General features: G+C 37.1%; 1 protein-coding gene across 4 annotated transcripts in view; it reads left to right on the forward strand.

The window, feature by feature from the left end:
- Positions 1-276: 276 nt before the first annotated feature.
- Positions 277-23825, forward strand: part of RALYL (RALY RNA binding protein like) — a 346824-nt gene continuing 323275 nt past the window's right edge. The window contains exon 1 of one of the 4 annotated variants that reach the window (XM_089517541.1): positions 277-467. Coding sequence is in view for 1 of the 4 variants with exons in the window: in XM_089517540.1 (XP_089373666.1) it covers positions 10824-10845 (22 nt within the window). In the remaining 3 variants the exon portion in view is untranslated. Of the gene's footprint in view, positions 468-1251; positions 1669-2075; positions 2092-10799; positions 10846-23825 lie in introns of those variants that run through there. The other 3 variants (XM_089517542.1, XM_089517543.1, XM_089517540.1) reach the window with 3 other exon arrangements.

Here is a 23825-nt window from a genome sequence, read left to right on the forward strand (position 1 = left end):
GCTCCTTCCCAGAGCGCGAGTGCGCGTGCGCGGAAGATAAAGCGCGAGAGCAGAGGCAGGCAGGGCGCGCGCCCGCTGTCTCTCTCTCTCTCTCTGGCTGCCAGGCTCGTCTGGAGCGGGCGGCGCGTGGCGGCGGGGCACCTGCTCCTGCTTGGTTTTCCTTGCGCTGCTGTTGCTGCTGGCTCTTCCTTTGCCTCCTGCTCCTTCTCCTTCTCCGCCGGTGCTGGGAGCGAGTGGGGCTCCTCCGTTGGGCTTGGCCCCTGTCCCTAAGGCAGGGACCCGAAGCAGAGACTGCAGAGGGTGGAATCTACCTCTATTTACCTATATCAATAGATATATATATATATTAAAGAGATATATATTAAACAAGCGCCTGCTATCCTTCCTCCAACCAGCCACCGCCATACTGTATTTTGTATAGTAGTAACTCGCAATTTTTGTTCCTCCCTTTTACTACTCCCCGCTCGGTGAGTACCTTTCTGCTGACATTCTTGTCCTCCTCTTTTTCTTAACATTTTCTTTTTCCTTTTTCCTTTTTGTCCTGGTTTTTTCCTCATATATATATATATATATATAGAGAGAGAGAGAGAGAGAGATTGGGGGCTGCTTTTTTCTGTTTTTTAATATTGAAAAATATAGATTTTAAATAAAAACTTGTTTTTGTGGATTTCATCCTCTTTTTTTGTCTGATGATGATGTTGACAAGGTTTTTTAATATTTTTTTTTCTTAGTTTGTAAGAATAAGGGTTTGTAACTAAAAAAACTGGGAGCAAAAAAGAATTGGAAGTCATAGAAATCTAAAGGAAAAGGAAAATAAAAAGCAGAAATAGAGAGAGAGAGAGAGAAATAAAAGACTTGCCAGTCCAGGATTAACATAAATTATACATATTTATATATACATTTATATTGCTATATATGCAGCTGGTTTTGTTGTGACAAGAAAGCTCAATTTGAATTATAATGCATATATATATATTTAAAAGCAAAGCAGATGAGAAAGGGGCATGTTGCTTAACTCTCTTTTGCAGAGAATCTTTTTATGATGTTTTGGGGTTTTTTGTATGTGTATATATATATATATATATATATATCTCCAAATATATATGGGCTTTGAATATGCATTTTACAGCAATGTTTACCAAAGAGTTTGCAATCTTGCAACGCTGGCACAAAGCCACTGAGCAAGACTATTAATTTTGTTAAAATGTCTTTTTTTTGGTATTATTTTTTTGTTTTCTTTCCTTTTTTTATCTTTTGGGGACACCGGCCTTTCGATCAGCTGTTTTTCTTCTTTTTCTGTTTTTTGTTTTTTAATGCTGGTTTATAATGTGAAACTTTTCTTGCAGCTTGGTGCTACTGTTGGTCCTTTTTACCTTCTACCTCCCACTCTTTAAGAGAAGCAAAACCATATTCCCAAAAATGAGAGGGAAAAAAGAGTGAGCCAAAGATACATTTCACTTTTTTTTAATTCTTTTATACCAAGATAATTTTATGATGATGATCAAATGTTGATAGATGCACACACATTATATATATATATACACACGAATAAGTTTTCAAATGATGGCAGTGGAAGGTGGTTTTTTTCCTTCCTGGAGAAATGAAGTGCGGTTTGGTTTCCTTGTCAACGGAAGATGAAGTGAACAACTGAACATCTCCCCAGCGCAGGTACTTCAGCTCCTTGTAGGCATTTCCACTCTTTTGTAAATTACGTTACAAATTACATTACTCTCTTCCCCCCCAAAGTAAGGTCTTTTGAGCCTTCGCTGCAGAGGCTGTTAAGTGATGAAATGAAGATGGAGCTAGGCTTTCTTTTGTTATGAAGGCTGCTTAATTGTGGACAGGTCTTCGAAGCTTGCCTGGTTTGGGTCTGTAAAGGGAGCTTACCTGAATGGAAAGAGGCATCATCGGACGCGTGTCACGCATCTCACAGTTGGACTCCTGATACGAGGCTTAGAAACGGTCCATGCCAGGGCTGGATTGTTGGGAGGAAGAAAGAAAGATGTTGGGTTTTTGTTTGTGCCCACTAGGCGTCTGAGACACACGCAGCAGCAGCAGCAGCAGCAGCAGCAGCAGCAGCATCCCTCTGAGGTCTGTTGCCTCATGCGCTTGAGACACACTTCTTCACTCACACACAATATGTCCAAATTCTAAGTTGCTTTGTTTTGTTTTTCCCTATGAAAAACAAATGTCTCAGTTCCTACTTTTCCAGCTTTCCATTAAAGAGGTGAAAATTCCAGCGTCTGCTAATGGTTGGTTGTTATTATCCCCCCCCCCCCCGCTTTATTTTGCATTTTGTGACATTGTCCCTGAGGAATAGTTGCTTTTCCTGCACTTCATGATTTGGCCAGAACTATGTTACTTTTATATGTGATGTTCTTAATTGTTTTACAGATGTATGGTGATGGGCAGTCTTAAATTATATGTATCTGAAAGTATTATCTCCTTTCCCAGCCCTCTGGAGCAAAGAGGGATGCAGTCGGCCATGTGGCCAAACCTGGAGCTCTGTCATTTTGCATGTTTGCTGTTTTTGTATGATTAGGGCTTAGAATATATAGGCAGCCATGAGTGGATTGGATTTCTTTAACACATAGACATATACAACAAGTGAGTGACGATGGTCTTTAATGTTTTTAACTGCGTGGGGAGTAATGTTGCATGATGGGTCCGAAAGGCAGTAGCTTTATCCATTTAAATGGAATTTCTGCAGTTGAAATACTTTCCGCATCCGTATACAACAGTGAAAAAACTTTATCTGTGTGTAATTGGAAGTGTATGTGAAAATTGCTGGGTTTGTGGCAAACCAGACTAATCGAATAGAGAGTGGTTTTGCAGAGGCTGTAGACGTGTAGTAAACAATCTCAGCAAACGTGATTACACTTCTCATTCAACTAGCCCAGTAAGACTTGTTTGGAGCAAGTACTTTTGGAAAGTGTTTCTGGATTCACGTGTGGCATTTTGCCTTAGGGTTTAATATCTGAAACATGAACACGTGTGGAAGTGGGACATCCATGTGTTTCTGCTTGTTTTGTTGAAAAACAATTACATGAAAAAACAAATATATAATCATGTTTAAGGTTACAATCTTACTTCCACATTCACCGGGGAAAGTTGCCACTGAACTCAGTGAAATGTCCAGATAAACATGTACCTAGGCATGTTTGGGTTGCACAACTGTGCATCATTCAAACAGCATATAGCTTGCTATGATTTGAAAATATTGACAGCATTGACAGCTCATCCCTAAACACATATACTTGGGGGGTTAGTCACACCAATTTCTGTGGAAGGTGAATTTAGGATCCTTACTTTAGCCTAGGATTATCAGGTAGAGTCATTTGTTTGGAATACTTGATCCATGGTTCTTGTTTTGAAAAACATGGTTTTAAAATGCCTGTTTCTAAATTGGTTGGCCAGGGTCTGAGTAGCTTTTGCATTTACCACCTTTATTTTTTAAAATGCCTTCACTGTTTTGGATTTTGCTTTTACTGAACCAAGCACAACTGGAATCCCTTGTTGCATTGATAATACAGGTGTGTTACCCCAGTGATCCTAAAGAATAATGCTTGTGCGCCATATCTTAAGTCACTCTTTCACTCTGGTATTACAGCAATTATATAGAGTTTCCCATATATGTGGTAGTAAACAGAGTTTTGTCTCAAATATACCTTTTGAGGAAGAAGTTTCAAAATAGAAGTTCTTAAGTGGTCATTTACAGCACTTGCACTAATGGAGTTGCATTTCCTTCAAGGTAAGTTCTCAGTGAACGTAGATGTTTCCAAAACTGCAACATGATATTTCTGAGTTGTGGAAGGGAATTTTACTCAGCATAAGCACAGTATTTTGAGGTATCGGGTGAGCAGAGTACAACTGATTCTTTGATTTCAGTGAGCCTTGTTTCCAGTTAACAGCGATGTTGATTTAGGCATGCTTAAATCTGTTTTAAGAGTAGACTACAAAAAAGTTTCAAAATGCAGTTTTCATGATGAGTTTTGTACACCACTGTATATATTGACTGTATTTCTATTGGAGGTTTGATTCTGTCAAGGAGTTGACTGAGTGTTTGAAAATCCGGCAGTATCATTGCTGTAATTAAGATTAGTAATTTGAAGAATCCCCCCCCCCCCCATGTCTGAAGTAATGGATTCATAGTTGCATATAAGGGATGTACCAGACACATATATAGGTGGCAGGAAGATGTTTGAAACTGGGAAAATGTCTGTAATACCATTTAAATATCTTTTCTCTTAAAACAAGAAGTTAGCTAATGTTGTTTTACAAAGCTGTTTAACTGGAGTGTGTTGTTGAGCAGTCAAACTTAACTGGGAATAAATCTATACAGTGGAGGGCTAGGCTCAACAAGGTACTGAGTGCCCTCCAGTTAGTAAGAGCACTGTACTATTGAACTCATACAGATTGCAGCATATGGAAAAGGATGCATCAGTGCTTCTGTGCTTGATGTTTGTGTTTCTCACTTGCTGTTTGAGTTAACATAACAATAACTTCAATCCTAAGTATATTTTTTTGAAAGTAAGTCATATACATTTGTGTTAAAACTTACTTCCAAGTATCTATATTTGGACAGGGACTGTGTGCTAATAGTTTGTATACAGCATATCAGAACAGTATATTCTAATAGCCTGTTTATTCTCAGATCCTGCCGCAAGTATGAATATTCAAGTAAACATACATAAGTTTAAATCCTATTTTAGACCTGACTGGAGGAGACCCATTGAATGCATCAGATTTCTCTATGTGTTGACTCACCATTCAGCAGTTGATTGAATGGATCTAGTCTAGCTGAGATTAACTAACAAGATCTGAGCCATCTATTGCAGCCTAAGCAGAAAAGGGTCTAGAATTGTACCACTTAATTAGCATTTCACAGCATCACTGTAGTGTATATATATGCCTTTGATTGTATCATGCCAGTGTAGCTAGTTAAGCACAGTAGTGAGCTTTGTCATGGCCATTTCTTTGTTGATTAAAAAGAAAGGACCCCCCCCCACACACACACACACACATCAGATGTTTCTGGACTTTTATAATGGATGCTCTTTCCCCATCAGTAATTAAATTAATAGTCAATAAAATATTTGTTCACATTTTACACATTGGATTAGATCTAGAGTAGTACATAGCAGATGTGTGTTCACACTGAAAGGTGTGGGGGAGACATCTTCCTAATGCCTCCTCCCCACTTTTGCTTCCTGAAAAGCTGTAGTAGGGAGTAGTAGGAGACAGTGGTGTAGTGGAATCAGGGCTCATATAGTCAAAGTACTAGCACTTTGATTACCAAGAATGAGGATGTAATCTGCCACCTCCTTCAGACTTCTCTGTTGTTGTTTTGTGTTTTTTCTGTGTTTAGCAGCAGTCCTCACAGTAGCTGGAAGCAGATGGAGATGATTTTTCTCAATAGCCTTATATTTCTGTGAACTATTCTCCATTATAATATATTTTGTGCTGTATTGATCTTGAACGGAAATTCAGACCCATTAATCTTAGAAAAGACCTGTTCCTGATGGATATGAAACATCCTAGAAATGATTTACAGATAGAGATCAGCATAGCTGTCCGCACTCTGGGGAGTAGTTGTGGTGTCTACCAGGAAGAACAGCTGTACTTGATGCATTTCTGGACCACAAGAAGTGACACAAATAATGGAGAAACTAATGAAGACCACCTGCCTGTCCCTTTCCTTCTGCAAGAAGTCTCCATTGAAGCCTGGTGACTTCCATGAATGAAAGGAGCTTCTAGTCCATAGACTGGACAAACAAGACCAACCCCATTGAGTTTTCAATTTTTCTCTTTATTTCTCTCTTTATATTACATCCCATGATTTAGATTTCTCTTCAAAAGAAAACAGTGGGATGATAGATTTTACACACAGTGTGTTCTTGGCACTATTCTGTTTTTATGGGAACTGAAGTCTCCATTGGAGCCTGGTGACTTCCATGAATAAAAAGAGCTTTTGGTCCATAGACTGGACAAACAGGTCCAACCCACTGAGTTTTCAATTTTCCCTCTTTATTTCTCTCTTCATATTGCATACCATGATTTAGATTTCTCTTCAGAGGAAAAAAAGTAGGATGATAGATTTTACACAGTGTGTTCCTGGCAATATTCTGTTTTTATGGGAACTGAAGAGTAGAGACTAGTTGGGCATCCTGTCCCCCCATTCTGATTACATGGATATGCAACTTTTAGCTATCTCATGTTCCTTGGGACTAGGGGGAATAGTTTTTGGTCACTGCAATGGAGACCTGCATATAATGCAGACTTTTGAACTTGTGTACACATATCTCACATACCACCTCATGTGTGAAAAATAATAATAAAAAATCAGCATTTGGTTTTCCTGGACTAATCCCATTGTGGTAAGTACACACACACACACACACACGGAGGGAGGGAGAGAGATTGAATCATTTATATATATATTTATATATCTAGGCCTTGCATGTGTCTACTTAAACAAAAAATGGATGTGTGCGTTATTGACCCATCAATTTCATATAATTATAATTATTTCCTCTATGTGTATAGTAACATATAATTTGAGTTTCCTGGTAACTTTGTATAAGTGAAGTTTCTATGGCTGGAAATTAATTGAGATCAATTATTTATCTAATATTTATTTAAGGTATTTCTGTATCACTGCCCAGCCTACAAGCACATCCCAAGGGGAGAAACAAATAAAAGCAATTAAAATACTTGTTATTAGTACAGTAGTTTATGACTTAAGGCAACCCTCAGGCCACCTATCACAACATTTTCTAGGGCTGAGTATATGTTACTTGCCCAAGATCATGCAGTGGCCAAGTAGGGAATTGAACTCTTATCTCCAGAGTCATAGTCCAACGCTCAACCCACTACAACTGGCTCCCAATTAAAACTGTGCAAATATATAAAAATATTTAAAAATACATTAAAATATTTATTTAACAACTTTTAAAGACAGTCCCCAAACAATCCCAAAATACAATTTTAAAACTGTTAAAGCAGTTTCAGACATTAAAGGCCATGTGGAACAATACTGTTTTTAACATCTTTGACTTGGTTTTAGTTAACAAGTTTTTTTTAAAAGTGTGTATTTTGTAAATGATACATGCTTTATAAATATCAGAATAGTCTTTCCAGCAGCCAAAGTAATTGAACTGAAATACTTTATATATAAGTTGAATTATACTTACAAATACATTTCACTGGCCTCATATCTGTTGTTAATACCAACCAAATAGATTGATGGAATCAGTGAAATTTACAGAGTTGACATTTATTCAGTGGGTTTATTTTAGTTCACACCAACAATACGATTTAAGCTACCGTGTTAAGTGATGCTTACTTCCTGAAGGTTGGTAGTATAGTTTTTATATCATATTCAAACTTGTTTCAGCATGTGTGAAGAGCTGTGCATATAAATATATAAGCTTTATACAGATAGTCCCCTGAAAAAAGTTAATTACAACTTTGAGTTTAGGTTTGATTAATACTGTTGCCCAGTTTGACTTTGTATTCATTCATTCATTATGTTACTAATTGATTTTATGAAGTAAAATATTTCCAGAAGCAAAATATTTTCTACAATGAAAAGGAGCCCTGGTGGCACAATGGTAAATTCTGGTACTGCAGCCATCACTCACAGTCGCAAGGTTGTGAGTTCAATACTAGCCAGGGGCTCAGGGTCTACTCAGCCTGGCATCCTTCTAAGTTTGCTAAAATGAGTACCCAGCTTATTGGGGGCAGTTAGCTTACACATTGTAAGCTGCTTAGGGAGTGCTTAAGTGCACTGATAAGCGGTATAGAAATGTGAAGTCGAAGGATTTCATGGCCGGTATCCATAGTTTTTGTGGGTTTTTCGGGCAATGTGGCCATGTTCTAGAAGAGTTTATTCCTGATGTTTCACCAGCATCTGTGGCTGGCATCTCTGAAGATACCAGCCACAGATGCTGGCAAAACATCAGGAATAAACTCTTCTAGAACATGGCCACATAGCCCGAAAAACCCACCAAAAAGGTGTAGAAATGTACTTGCTTGCTATTGCTATTGTGGTTGAAATAATTCCAGAAATTTTCACAGCCGTATTATTAGGCAGTGTATGTCAAAGTGTTTGCAGGGAGTGGGGAAGGCCTGGATCAGCCAAAGAAAGTTGCTTGCAAGCAGTTTGCTTGGTGCTAGAAGGGCAGGGAGTCTTTTATTTCTACTGACCCATCCATCCCTTCCCCTGCTATAGCTTCTTGCATCTCATCACTTGAGCCTAAATCACTTGAGCTCATGGTTAGTTCGATAGGACATCTCCCCTTCTCTCTCCCTTGCAACTGAAGAGCTCTGGTGGCACAGTGGTTAAATGCTGGTACTCCAGCCTTCAGGTACTCCAGTTGCAAGGTTGTGAGTTCGATACCAGCCAGGGGTTCTAGGGTCGACTCAAGCTAGCTTCTTGGGGGCAGTTGGCATACACATTGTAAACTGCTTAGGGAGTGCTTAAGTGCACTGATAAGCAGTATAAAATTGTACTTGCTATTCCTATTGCAGCTACATGTGCTAACTGAAAAACTGGTGGTGTGTTTTCCAGCCTTCCAGAGCAGAGTTTGATATTATGTAGGGAACTGTAAAGGGAAGAGGGGGATTGTTTCCTTCCATTTCTGTCAATGGAAGTAAATTGTTAGGACTCACTCATGGTCCCCTACTCACCAGGAACAGTTTTAATGGAGACACAAACAGCTGTGTTTTGGGAATGAGCATTTGTTATGGTTCTAGGCCCCAAGCCAAGATCTGCGGTTGAAACTTTATACCTAAGTTATCTTGCTGGCATAAAGTAGTGTAGATTGGTTTACTATACAATTGAAAATCAAATACCACACCAGGTGTTTCTTTTACATAACATTCCTACATGTATACGTTTTTGGTGTGAATATTTGTCGATGTATGGGTACTTCTGCATAGACAATATAACTGGTGTGGTTTCCTGAGATGCTGCATAAAATATTTCAGTCAGCCTAATTATGTGTTAATATGTGGAATGTTAGAATGGTTGATGTAGTAATTCATATGCTTACAAGCACTGGCCTCTCTTGCTTGCGTGCAAAGAGATTATACCATATAAACAGTGATCATTATTTTCTTTCCTTTTAAAAATGAAGGCTAATTTCGATATGTTTTTTAATCTCTTAGAAGCAATTGGATTTTGATTTGGGATCATTTGTCTAAAAACCATTCCCTTACACAATAGCCTCTGATTTTATAACTCAGTGAGTAACCCACAAACAATTAACTCTAACATCTTCACCTTTTTTCTCCTGCATGATTTTGAAATATTTTTGCATGATGAAGAAGCCACTGAAGCTTCAAAAGCTTGCATAATGTATTTTGTACATTTTGGTTGGCCAATAAAGGTATCACTTTTTTGTGGCTTTTGGATTTTGTTGTATTCAGCCCTACCTATGTGATGTGTATTTGTTTATTGTGCTGCTTTTGTTTGTTGTGCTGGTGTATGGTTGTATACAGTGGTGATTAGTTTCAGTTTTACATGATAGATAGTCCAAAAAAAAAAAAAGGGGGGGGGGAGATACATCAGTCCTAATCACTTTATTTCCACATTCTTACCTTTTCCAATTTGTGCATTAGAAAAGTGGTCCAGCTATTTCAATAAACGCCTGTATTGTAGGAATTTGGAACTGGGAACACAAACTTGCATTGATATTTCAGGGAAGCTTTCTTTTGATACTGCTGGTTTGGGTGGGGAAAAATGCATGAATGCTGCATCCATACTGCAGAAATAATCAAGTTTGAGATGACTAACTGCCCTGGCTCAGTGCTAGGGAATCCTGGGAATTATAGTTTATTGTGGCACCAGAGCTCTTTGACAGAGAAGGCTAAATGTCTCACAGAATTACAGATGGCAGAATTACATAGCACAGAGCCATGGTCTTTAAAGTGGTGCCAACCTGGATTATTTCTGCAATGTGGATGTATCTGAAGTGCAGGAGACAGCTCAAGTGAAAAATGTTCAGTCTCACTGCAATATGTGAATAAATAGTTCCCACAAATTTTGATGGGATAAAGATGTGTCTTAGGTTCAATCTAATCTACATAGTACCTTTTAAATTGTTCATTTAAAAAAAAATATGTTGTGTACTATCACAAAGATAAGACTGGTTGTCACTGTGTCTTATATTTAATTGCACATCAGTGAATTATTTCAAAAAAGCAGACATGGGAGGCTTCAATCTTAATAGGTAGATTCTTTTCCTCCACACTATTTTTCTACTCAGCACTCCCTCTCCTGGTTGGGTTTCCCATACCTTTCTTTTTCTGGAGAAATGAGGCATGCAAGAGAGTATTTTGAGTAGGAAAGTAGCAGAAGGGGGAAATAATTAGGCAGCCCTGCTTCTGTCATGGCTTACTACAGCCAACTTTTCCTTTAAAACAAAAATAGTTATACACATTGCTGGAAAATTCTGAGTACACACTGTGGAACTTTGCATAATAAGAAGGGATGGTTAATTAGAGAATGATCACAATAAGTAAAGTGATGCATTATTAAATACATCTCAGACTAACAGTTTGTACCTGAAAGCAAAGGGCATGAGAAACAGATGAACAAATAATATTTGCATTTTATTTAGTGGAACTGCTTTCAGTTATCTTTTATCTAGTTTTTTTATAGTAGTCTTGCATTTAAGTAATAATGTGATTGCCTAGTTAAGTACCAATAAAAATGATATATCTTATCAAAATCACATTTAAACTTTCTTTAACAGAAACTACAGGCTTGAGAGAAGTCAGCAAGTTGTAAAATTAATGTCCATGTGGTGGAAGCAGTGATGAGAGTGAACCCATCTTGTGGTAATTATTTTACATACATTCAGAATGCCAGAGTAGGGTTTATGAGTGTAAGTAGAAACCTGTTATGTAGGTGTCCATCTCAAAAATGCTTTTAAGGAAAGTAGAAATCCATGTTTCTGTCTTCAGTATGCCTGCACCAGGACCTGAGAAGCCCATTATAATGGAGTTTAGGGAACACCCTAAACAAGCTACTTGATGGTCATACTATAAGTTACATAATCACTGAGGAACATCAGCAGAACTTTGAATATGACAGGGCTTTTGTATTAATAAATGCCAGTTGTGTCTCACAATAAGTTAAAATATGGGAAATAATGGACAGTGAACAGTTCTTTGATTATTGACATTTAGTTATATGATTTTCATGACCATTGGTAAACTGTCCCTTAGTGGAAGATTTTATGTACCAGGGAGATAGATATGCTGAATCAAATATATTTTTAGTTAAATGCAAATTGTGGGAGAGGATTTTTGCATGCATTGAGCAGATTTCTCAACTGACAGTACTGCTGTTTAATGTTAAGCTGCCTCATGCTGACCAAAGTGCTTTCAGTGGAGATGGTAATGAGCACCAGTAAGATATAGTACAGGGTAATGTGACTAATAGAATACTTTGAATAGACTGAATTGCTTCTCAACAAAGTGGTGTACTATTCAGATCCTAAACTAAAGTGCAGTCAGCGTGCTGTAATAGCCTTACTGAAAGAACCTGCATCAACGGGCTTGAGAAATATGATTATTAAGTAATGATAAGTACTTGATGGTTTTCACTGTGCATAACACAAGAGTTAACTATTTTATAACACCTATTGTGTGGCCAACCTTTTTAGCTGCAATTAATGTATATTTAATAGAGTAGTAGGTACCTTTAGAGGCATATCATTTCACTGTTTTCCTTGTTCTTAGTTTCTGTTTGAAATCGTCTGTGTATATGCTGAGGAAATTAGGGAACTTTCAAAGACTTCCTCCTTTATCCCTTTCTTTTTATCTATACTTGGACTGAGGGAAGAGAAGTATGTGCTATATACATTTAACCAAAGGTTTTTATTATTTTATTGCATGGACAGGTATACATAACTAATGTTAGTGTTTACTTTGACAGTCTTCCTTAGTTGTAGTGTTCTGGCAATGCAGCATTTAGATGCCACACGCCAAAGGAGCACTGAAAAACCGTGGCGGCAGTGGAAATGGCAATGTTTTTGCAGTGCAAAAAAGGAGCGGGGCATATGGTTGCCGTGGCTCCGATCCGGCGATGAAAGGAGCGGCATCAAGATGCCCCTTTAGGGCCGTCTGTTTTGGCCCTTAGTTTTGTTGTATGGCTGCTAGACACTGGCTGCTTCATGTCTTGTTCAGGGTTGCTCTGGCTTGTTGACTTTATTACCAATCCATTTGTCAAAGGATATTTCTTTTGCCATTTTTATTTATTCTTGCCCATCAAATACGAAATATTAATATAGTAAACTGGGTTGAAATAAATATACACCTTGTTTAAAAAATTGTTTTATTTCTGAAATAGTCAGTAAATGATTACATATAAAACTACAGGAAACATATTCAGGTGTAGCTGTGTTGGCCATTCAGCAAAATAAAACATAACGTAAAACCCACAAAAGGGTGATAACTTTATTGGTCAAGCCAAATATACAAAACACAGCAGGCAAATATTCCTCAAAGTTCCACTGGCTTTTTTATTGGGCAAAGGATGTTTAAAAATCATACAGGAGAAGAAAAAAAATGACAGTGTAGGAGTCACAGGCCTACATTTTGTTATTTCTATTATTACTGAGTTGATTTTCAGGCAGACACTACTCTTCTCTTGGCCCTGTGGAGACTGAGACAAAGGACAGCAAAATTTAAACTCCATTAGCAGCAGTAAAGTAACTCCTCATGGGATCCAGGGTGTCTGTCTTCAGTGAAGTGAAAGGCCTTTTTCTTTGGTAGAGAACATTAAATTTATAAAGAATTCTCTTTCATTTCATTGCATTTTAATTATTTATACCTGGTCACACCTGGAAAAAAATTTAGGTGCTGTATACGTAAAATTCAGCCAATTATAGCCCACAAGAAAGAGTTTTACCTTTGTTGGAGGTAAAAACTCAGAGAGTTAAGTCCCAGCCCTTACTTCCCATGTTGTGGCTAAATCTACCAGTCTGGTTTGAGGTCAACACATTTGAATCAATATATGTTTATAATGTATGAAACTACAAAATTATTTATGATAATCTAAGTTTGGAATAGACAGAAGAGGAAGACTGACTGGGAGTATGGATGCAGCTCCAACTGCAAAACATGATTGGCACTGAAAAGAGGGGCCTAAGGAATCATTCCTTTGCCATTCATGCTTTTGCAAGAACTGGAACTTTATATTCAATGTTCTTAATTATTTAACAGTGCCTGAATGGATTGTGATGCACAAGCTTCTTTTATATGTATCAGCTTACCTAGTGAAGTCATGAACCATACGTGGTAGATGGCTTCTCTTATATAAATACAAATCTACATCTGTATTATTAACATCCGGATATTCTTTTAATACCTTAATTTGGAAGAAGGGAGGGGTTGGAGAGGGAAACTTCTCTTGTCCCTGTCAAACAAGTTCAGAATCAGTAATGCTTACTGATTTACTACGAATTATGGAGTAAACTACTGTCTTGCTGAGAATTCACTGTGTTTGGCCGATTTCTATCTTAAAGAGTGTCTTTATGTTAGCTGAGCACTTTGCTTTATATTGGTTGAGCACTGGCGGTCTGATGAACTTTGTGGGCTTACAGTGTTAGAACACTTTAATTTGCTAGTTGAGTGAGTTCACATTCTGGCATAAGTGTCAAGTCAAAGTGCTCTGTGTCTTCATGTGGAAGATCAGCTTGGAGAAGTAGTTTGTAATTTGTAATTATTTTTGGAAAAATATTTTTAATATATGAAACATGACATTTTTATTCCAGATTAAGTTATACACAATGCATTTTATGATCCTAAACCAACAAAGTGATTTTCAGTCAGCAATGGGATTGAATTCTGCACTTTCCCCCCAATTTACTGGGGAAAAATGTTTTTTGTGTTTTTGCTTTTTTTAAATCCTAGTAAAATCTGTTTCCCCTTCATGGCTTCAAAATTTCTGGAAATTTTACCTTTCCAGTGCATGTGCATACGTGTCTGTGCACCCTTCCGGCCATGCAGGTAGTAGAAGGGGGAGACATTGGGGATGGCATCAGTTCTGATGGCCTTTGCACACTGCTGCAAAAGAAGGGGAAACTCCTCTTGATGTGAAAGATCTTCCAGAGCCACCACTTTGGCCATATTTCTTATTCTCCTCTTTTCCTTCTTCCATGGCAGGGGCTGAGGGAGGGGGAGGCAGGCAGTATCTAGAAGTCCTGACTGGCTGGTGGTCATGATCCTTGTCCTCTTCAAACAGTCTAGCTGTGCATCTGCTTTATACTTCCAACATGATGACCCAAACTTTGCGTAATTAATCCCATTTAAGATGAATTCGGCAGTGCAAAAATAAGTTCCTAACTTTCTGTTATTGAAGGTTTAGAGTTAAAAAATATTTTTAGCCATTTGTCCAGTGTTCAGTCTAGGCTGCAGAAGTCAGGGGAGCATCATTCTGTCCCCTCTGCTTGTAAGAAAAGCACTAGCTCTTACACACCTGCATCACCTGAATCCAAGAATGGAAAAGCCAGCCTTGCCCCAACTTGAAACTTACCTATGCTGGAAGTCTCAAATTGACTTGGCTCTTCTGTCTTTGCCCTTTACCTCACTCTGGCGGGTTACAGACCGCCATTTAGTATGTATTCTATACGTACTAGGGTTAGGAAGGGGCGGTGCTTCCGCACACCCTAACCCTAGTACGTATAGAATACGTACAAGATGGCAGCGCCCTGTTCATACGGGCGCCGCCATCTTTACGTATCGGACGCTGTGAGTCCGAACGTGTCGCGGCACCTGTGACGTCGCGAATGCGCCAGCGGCACCTCGCGACGTCACAGAGGCGCCGCAGAAAGAAGCTCCATTTTGGAGCTTCTTTTTTGCTCTGCAAGGGAGCCGTGCGGTGTGGCTGCGACAGCTCCCTTACGGAGCAAACGGCGGCGGCGGCAGACCGCCTCAAAGCGGCGGTCTATAACCCGCGATTGTCTTTTTCTTTTTTGTCTTTGACTATTACATATTCTCACATGGTATTTTTGTAGATTACTTTTATTGTGTATTACTTTTGATATTTTTGTTATTGCTGTTTTGATGGCTTTCTTGGGTGCATTGGAAATGTCTTTATAATTGTTACAACTCACTGACATTTGTTTGTTTTGTTTTTAAGCTTTGGTTCACACATCATAAGATTGTATATAATGTGCCTGTGTACTCCCACCCTTCTAGCAGACTTTGCCCCAAAAAGTGCCGTTGTATATGATATGCCTATGTACTCTTATCTTTCTTTTGGCTTTTTGCACTAAAGTGTGCTGTTGTATAGGATTTTCTTGTGTACTCTCATCCTACCATTGGCTTTTTGCACCAAAAGTGTGTTATTATATATGATAAACCTGTGTAATCTCATCCTTCTATTGGCTGTTCACACTAAAGTGTGCTGATATATATGATTTGTCAGTGTACTTTTGCAGTTGGTTGTGCAGAAGCAATATCCATTGGAACAGAGTTCTGAACTAGTCCTAAAAGAGCACAAATGGTAAGCCTATTCACAAGACAGAATTCAACAAGGAACTGCATTTATTTATTTATTTATTTATTTCCAGGATTTATATCCCGTCTTTCTCCCACAATGGGATTCAAGGCATGACTAATTCTTTTTTATACATTTAATTACTAAATACTAAAACATTTACATCCAATAAAATAATCCCCTCTTCTCTTTCACCATTATTTATGGTAACCATTCTGCTCTGTATTTATCTGGAACCATGATATTAGTGTTTTCATTAGCATGCTGAATACAGTATGACTAAATTGAATGAAACACAAGAGTAATTCTTCAATGAAACAAAAACCTAGTAAATTGCTGGATAGATATAGGTGCATTTTGGAATAGTGGGGCTCAAAAAAGTCACTTTATTGTTTACCACGATTTATTTCATTTTGTATGAAATGCTGAATGCATAAAAGGTTATTTTTATGTTTAGCTCCAGCAGCATAGTCCAGGACACATTTTAGCCCCGATAGAATATTCCTGCAGGGAGCACTAGTATAGTCTGTTGTACTTTAAACGTAATTGTTCTGGAAGAAAGAGGAACCTTGCTACAAGGTGATAGTCACATAATATGTGTGTGATGGGTTAAAAAAGACACATGCATCAGCACTTGCAAGAGTTCTAAATGGAGTAGGTCTGGCTGGATTTGTGTTCCCTCTAATAATGATGTTAGAAGCGTTAGAGCTCTACATGCAGATTCTTTATACCACTGAATAGTACAGTAAAAACGCTAGCTTTGGGAAGTACACTCGGCAGCAAAATAAATAAAAATGAAATATTTTTGTAACAGAACTGGTTTTCTTGAGGGAACTCCTGTCATCTTTTGCAGCCATTGAAGATAGAAAGGAAAAGAAAGGAAAAAGAAATGATAATTTGGAAGTGCTTTGGTAGTCTCCATCAATTTAATGTCAGCTTCAAAGAATTGTCAGTTCAGTTTTCATTTTTGGTGCTTTTTAATGTTTATTTCTATTTACATACCCATAGTCATGGTTAAATCCAGCCTTCCAGATAATAATGTATTTGACAAATTGCATTACCATAAAAGTAGTTCAAAACATCAACAAAACAACCATGAAGGCAACTGTGAATTTGTTTTACAAATGTGAACAGTAAGTTAACAGTGCTCCAGATATTTGGCTGGGCTGAAATTTAAAGTTAAAAATTCTAGAAATTTTCTAGAAAGTATTTGAAAACCACACTATTTTCAAAGCCTATTTGCAATTTGGTACTTATGCTGTATAAAGTTTGCATGTGATTGTTTTGCACAGAAAATAACATTCTTGTGCTTAAATGCAAATTTTGTGCAAAATAAATCTGGGGTTCTCTGCCTTATAAGACAGAGTCAGTCCTCATTAGGGAGTCCACCTTGAGGTTAATCCACAAATGATACTTTACCCCTGTCCAAATTGCAAGAATCACTATCAGCACATCTGCTTGATGCTGGAGACGATGTAGGGACAAGGGCATGCACTTGCACATGGAGATGGAATGTGCAATCTCAGAAACAGGACATCACACCCTGTCCAAGTCTTTATTGCTTTCACACTTCTTGAATGTAAACAGAAATTTGAAACATAAAACACTAAGCATTGAAATTGCTACAAATTGTAAAACTGGTAATTTCTACACAGAAAATGGTGGCATAATGCGTGGAATGGAAAAGTTGGTTGCAAGATCAAAAGCTCTAAAAAAATCGAGATATTTCATAAATCTTTTGAAGAGACCTGGTTCCCTTTCCTGGACTATGGCGCCTTACAGACGGGCCTAAGTGGCGCCGTTGTTGCGCCAGGAATACGTGCGAGGGGCGGCGCTTCCGGATGCGCCTTGCCCCTCGCACGTATTCCATACGGCAAGATGGCGGCGCCCTATACAGACGGGCGCGGCCATCTTGACGTAACGGATGCACAGCATCCGGACATCTAAACCCGGAAGAGACGTCGCGAGTGCACGCTTTGGCACTTGCGATGTCTCTTCCGGGTTGCCGGAAGGAGTGCGATTTTCGCACTCCTTTTTTACAGTGCGGGGGGGAGTTGCGTGGTTTGGCTGCAGCGCTTCCCTGCGCTGCAACCGGCAGCGGCCCAAGACCGCCCCTTTTGGGCGGTCTGTAATGGGCCTGAGTTAAGGCAAATACCAAATGTCCTAACCCACCAGCTCATCTTTGGGTTTCTGGAAGGATGTTATACAAGACGTTTCATGAAGGAATCATATACTCTGAGACAGTAATAGAAGATCTTTAATTTATCCTTCTAATCTTTATTTTGGCATTTGAAAAATAGCTTCTATAGTTTGTTTTGTTGTATTGTTGTTTGTTGGTGGAATTGCCAATTATTAAGAAAATTCTAAAAAAATTTTTTTTTGAATATTTTAAAATATTATTTCCATTCCTAGTGTCATCAGAAAACCCAATATTTCCTTGGTAGTATGTAGTCTTTGGTTGAAACTTCTCAAGCATTGTCAGCAAAAGTGGTGAGAACCCTGAAGAATTCCCTATAAACTTTTTTTTAAATCAACACAGATTGTTGGAACATGGTAGACGCATGCAGATTTTTGTCAATAGTCTGGGCCTATTTTTAATTCCCATTCTACAAGCAATTTTTAAAATTAAATTTTATTGTAGAAAAAAATATTCCTGTAGAATAAAACCTACAATATAATTTTCAGCATGAAAAAATGAGAAAGAACTGATTTTTCCTAAATATGTATTTAACCAGAGTTCCCACACAAACAATTTGTGGCTTTTTGTTGTTATTGCTAGAAACTGTTTCTTTGTGCAATGATGACTCATCACTCGTCTTTGCTCTCAGGCTATGAAGTGATTCTCCAGGGAGAGAGACATAATCTGTATCTGTCTTATTACTGTGAAAAGTGAAGGGGGAAATTTCAAAGAGCTCAGGTTTGTTTGAACCATTCTGATTTAAAATATAAATTTTGTTTTCATGCATTAAGAAGATGGTCAAGAAATCTGTCTATGAAAAGATCTCCTAACTTTTTTGTGAGCCTCAGAGGCATGTTTCCTTTGGAGTGAACAAATGACCCCTTGCCAACTGACAGCTGTAAATACATAAAACGTTGAAGCTTTCTTGAGGCATGACTTGAAATGCCAACATAAAATCAATACTGACAATCAATACAGTATATGTGCAATAGTTACTTAATCATATTTTTTCTTAAATTATTGCAGTGACATGGAGAGAGAGAGAGAGATCCTTAGAGAAAAAAAGTGCTGCAGAAATCAATGGAAATATGCAAAATTAAAACTTCTGTTGCTCATCTGTTCAGTCCCAAATTGTATAACTAAATCTAGTGTTAAGTTCTATTATGCGTATAAGGTTTTCTGGCACTGAATATAATTGTGACTCCTAATCTCCAAACAATGTACTGTTAGAAGTCTGCTTATAAAGATGTAACATGTTGGTGAAGTGATACCAGGTAAACACTCAGTGGTGTTTATGGAAGTAAGTGGTATAAGACATTTATACATATCACAGCATGGGTACATAAAACATCTATTGGGTGAGATATAGATCCATTGAAATCATTGTTGCTATTGATATCTTTGCAGCATGAGTTTTAGCCATTTATTGCTGGAAAAAAATGATGGGATTACAATGCTGATATGAATGAATAAATGAAACTATGCAGACTACACAGTGTTTGATTACTTCTAAAAAGCATTTGGCATAAGGACAGTGTGTAGCATGGACAGAACCAATATGTAAATATTAGACTTTTGGTATGAGACCTTGAAGGGACAATAAATTACCTCATCTGCACTATATGCAGTGGATGTAAGGAAAAAGGTTGGAGGGTGACCATAAAAAATGAAATTGCGATGTTATAGTCTAGATTCCATACTGTATTACTACTCCTGTTTTCAATTGTTTGAAATCCTGAGTTAAATGTTTACTTGCATAATCTTTTAACATAGATCTAAGTTTATTTTTTTCTTTTTCTATTCAAGGAAAATCCTCATTAATTCTAGTGCTGACCTTGTAGGGATAACAGAATTTGGTTGCACCAGAATACTTGATGCACCTAATTTAGATGAATTAAGTTGGATATTTCCTTCCTGAATCTTCATAGTTTTATTTTGTCTCCAAGTGGCTAACCATGCCTTGTCTTTTTCCTCTTTCAATATTAGAATAATTGGAGATACAGTTGTTATAGCCATTTCCTTCTGCTACATGGAATACACTAAATTAAGACATGTAGACATTTTTTTTTCATTTCTGAAAGACAAAACAAGACAGTTTAGGCAGAATATGTCAGTTATGACTCTATTACTTATTTGTAAATAGTCAATAGTCAATCTTATTCTTTGAACATAAAGCATAATTGTCTTATGATAAATCACATGCTAATTTATTGCTTAAATAGGAGACCTTGATTTCTATGGGTAATTTTAAAGAATGGGGGGGGGGGGGGATCTGCTAAAAAAATTTTGTATGGACCTGTCATTAAAATTACTGGGAATTAAGACAGAGAAGAATCATTATTTATTTATTTTGTGCATTCCTTCTAAGCATGCACAAATATCCAACACTTTTCAAGAATACTCACCTTTGTGAATATTTTAGTTGTATGCTTTTGAGGTCTCAAGAGTGTTCATAAAGGCTCTGTCTCTATCACCTGCACCATTATTTACCTCTGATTTCACTATCATTTACCTCTAATTCCAGCAACTGACAAGGTTTGATGGAAGGTGCCAGTGGATGTTTCTAGATTTCACTGGAGTATCTGTTCCTACCAGACCCTTCAGTGAGAAAATTATGACTCTGCATGCAATTTCTGGTGATGTTGTCACTTTAGCTGAAATGATTTGTAAATTGTCATTTTCCAGCAGAGTACTCTGGGCATTATAGTTCTAGAAACAGGTTGGAAAAGATGCTCTTCAAAGACCCTCTTTGCTCAGCCTTAAGTGTATGTGGAGGTGATGGCATGCAGCTCCAGGAGACATAGGCTTGTGCTCAGTAGGCTAGCCTATCTTTCTGTGAGAGTGGGCTCTGAAAAACCTCAGTAACTAAATAAACTATGTAAGAAAAAGATTAAAGAACCCCTGAAATATCTGACACTTCTAGTTTCATTAATACTGGGTGTTTTTTTTAAAAGGTGCAAAACCAAATAAGAACAGCTTTACTTTTGCACCATTCTTTTAAAATCACCTGGTACCCTTAACATTCCATAAGATACATTACACAAATATTATAATGAAACTTGTGGAAATTTTTGGTCAATTTTGAATGTCAAAAAATTGTAAAATAATAGCAATAGCAAGTACATTTCTATACTTCTTATCAGTGCACTTAGGCAACTCCCTAAGTGGTTTACAAATTGCAAGCTAATTGCCCCCAACAATCTGGGTACTCATTTTAGCGACCTCGGAAGGATGCATGCCTGAGTCAAGCCTGATCCCTTGAACACCCAACCTTATGGTTTGTGAGTGAGTGGCTGCAGTACAGGCATTTAACCACTGCGCCACCAGGGCTCTTATAAATGAACATGATAAATTTACACAATGGCCTTCCAGATGCTATTTCATATACTTCATAAACTCTTTGAATCCTACAAATCTATTAATTCCAATTAGAGTAGATACACTGAATCAATGAGACTTGTGTATATGTTAATTTAACAAGTACTATATACGGATGTAGTTACTGATCTGTATATGCACTATACGATCATCCATTTCTGCTTAATTAAATTATAGATATATTAACCTTTCTGGATCTACAATCATTTTTTTCTAGTGTTAATACACTTTAAGTTTACATACTAAAGTATATAATAAAATAAAAGTAAAATCAGTAGCAGTGAAAAACCTTCAGTGAAATGGTTTGTTTTCTTGTTTTCCTTTGTGATGTATTTATTTATTGTTTAACTGTAATCTTGCTTTCTTTTTAGTGTATGTAATAAGCAGGCTTTGGAATTCACTAAACATTTTAGCTTTGCTTAAGCTATTAATCTCAGCAGCCATTTATTGGTTTGTATGGTACAAAGCAAGAGAGATTATCCCTTAATTAATTCCTCTGAGGGGTTCAGCTGCCATCATCAACCACAATGTAGTTTCATGAATTAATGTTCCATGGAAAATATAATGGAGTGCATAATAAAATTTAAGTTAAAATACTAGTTATAAAACTAGAAATAATATGGAAGAAATTTAGATATGTTATATTAAATACATCAAATGTAGTTATTAAAGAATATGGACATAATCCATTTAAGGAATTATACATTTTCTAAAATGTTTTCAATTGTAATGTCTTTAGACATATCAAAATAGGATTTATTCTGAATCACATTAGAAATGACATTGTTCATAATTATTTGGTGGTAGTTCAGTGACTAGTAACATTCATATAATTTTTTGGAGGTCATTGAGACTGGAGTAGTATAAGTAGCCATTGCATTGCAACACTATAATTATATGAAAAAATAATCATTATAATATTCATCTTTTATTATGAAGAGACAAAATGTTGCAGATACTAAAGCCATATGCAGCTTTGCCATTTACTTAGTTTAGCTGGGATTTCATCCAACCTGGACCTATGAAAGAAAGACATGCTTGAAGATTATTACAGCTTGAAGTACACTCTAGTTTTCTTTGTTTGTGTGATTTTAAATATCATTTGAAGTAGATTTGTAGCAGGGCATAGATAGGCATACTTAGCTTTCCCTTTTTATGGCTTAATGTAGTTCCTTTGTCAATACTACCAAATGAACATTCTTACACATCTGTTTTTATTGTATAGTGTAATTACATTTGGAGCACAGTTTTCTCAAATATTGTGCTGTTTGTGATCAAACTTTTATTGTGTATTATTGTGCTGTTTATGATCAAACTTTTATTATGCATTATTTTAGTTAGCTTATGAACATGGCTTATTTAATGGTCTAACGTGTATCTTTGTCTAAATTGCTGACCTCTTGAAAGCATTTCTTACATTTCAAATCACAGATACATTCTATTTTAGGTGAAAACAGTTCCTTTGGATCAGGATTTCACCAAGCATTTAGTAGAACATTGTGCAGTTCCATTGGAAGTCAGGTAATGCTATTAGATTTTTGCTGAATCTGAAAACTGGAAAAATGTGTATATATATCCTAATATTACATATATTGTTATTATTATTATTATTAGTAGTAGTAGTAGTATCCTGCTCTTTTCCCAGAACTGGGGACTCAGAGCGGCTTCACAGCATTAAAAAAAAGGAACAATTAAAAACATACACTAAAAAGGAATTAAATCATTACAGTATTTTTTAAAAAGATAGTTATTAAAGGAATAAAACACATTTTAAAAAGATAAAACTATACACACACACACACACACACACACACACACACACACAAGCCACCCCTTCCGCCCATCTGTTTCACCCCTAAGACTTGAAAGGGCAGCTATGAAGGAGCTAGACAAGATCCTGAAATGTAAAGTGTAAACAGATATTGCTGAACATTAAAGTTAAGATTCTCCATGCCATTGTATTTCCCATTTCGATGTATGGTTCTGAAAACTGACAGTGAAGAAATCTGATAGGGGGGAAAATCAACTCATTTGAGATGTGGTGCTGGAGAAAAGTTCTGAGGATACCATAGACTGCTGAAAAAACAAATAAATGGGTCCTAGCATGAATCAAACCTAAACTTCCCTTAGAAATCAAGATGACTAAACTGAGGCTGTTGTACTTTGGCCATTGTATCATGAGAAGACATAACTTACTAGAAAAGAAGATTATGCTTGGTAAGGTAGAGGGCAGTAGGAAAAGAGGAAGACCTCATTCCCGATTGATAGACTCAGTCAAGGAAGTGACAGCCCTGAGTCTGCAAAACCTGAGCAGTGCTGTTGGGGATAGGGTAACTTGGAGATCTCTTATTCATAAGGCTGCCATAAGTTGAAGTTGACTTGAAGTCAGCTAACAACAAGAAACCATGGCATAGCTATGAAATTGTCATATGATTACAAAATATCTTCACTCCAAGTGTAGATACTTTTGGAATATACTTTGCCTTACAATGGCAAAGTATACTGTTTGCTGGCTTGACTTTTTGAGACACTATGTTGTGTAGCAATTTGTACAGTCAGATCTTAGGATCCATATGATCATGTAGAATCTGCGCTTTAGCTTTTCTGACGTAACCTCTACATGTGAAAAAGCATGGAGCATTACTAATAACTATACACTATGTCAAGATTACAAAGAAAACTTTATTAAAATGATGCATTAATGGCATATGTCCCCAGCAAAACTTAATACACTATATAAAACTGGTAATATAA

The sequence above is a fragment of the Sceloporus occidentalis genome, unplaced genomic scaffold (genome assembly GCF_023333645.1).
Source record: "Sceloporus occidentalis isolate IW3139 unplaced genomic scaffold, rSceOcc1.0.p SCAF_3, whole genome shotgun sequence".
Classification (NCBI taxonomy): Eukaryota; Metazoa; Chordata; class Lepidosauria; order Squamata; family Phrynosomatidae; genus Sceloporus; species Sceloporus occidentalis.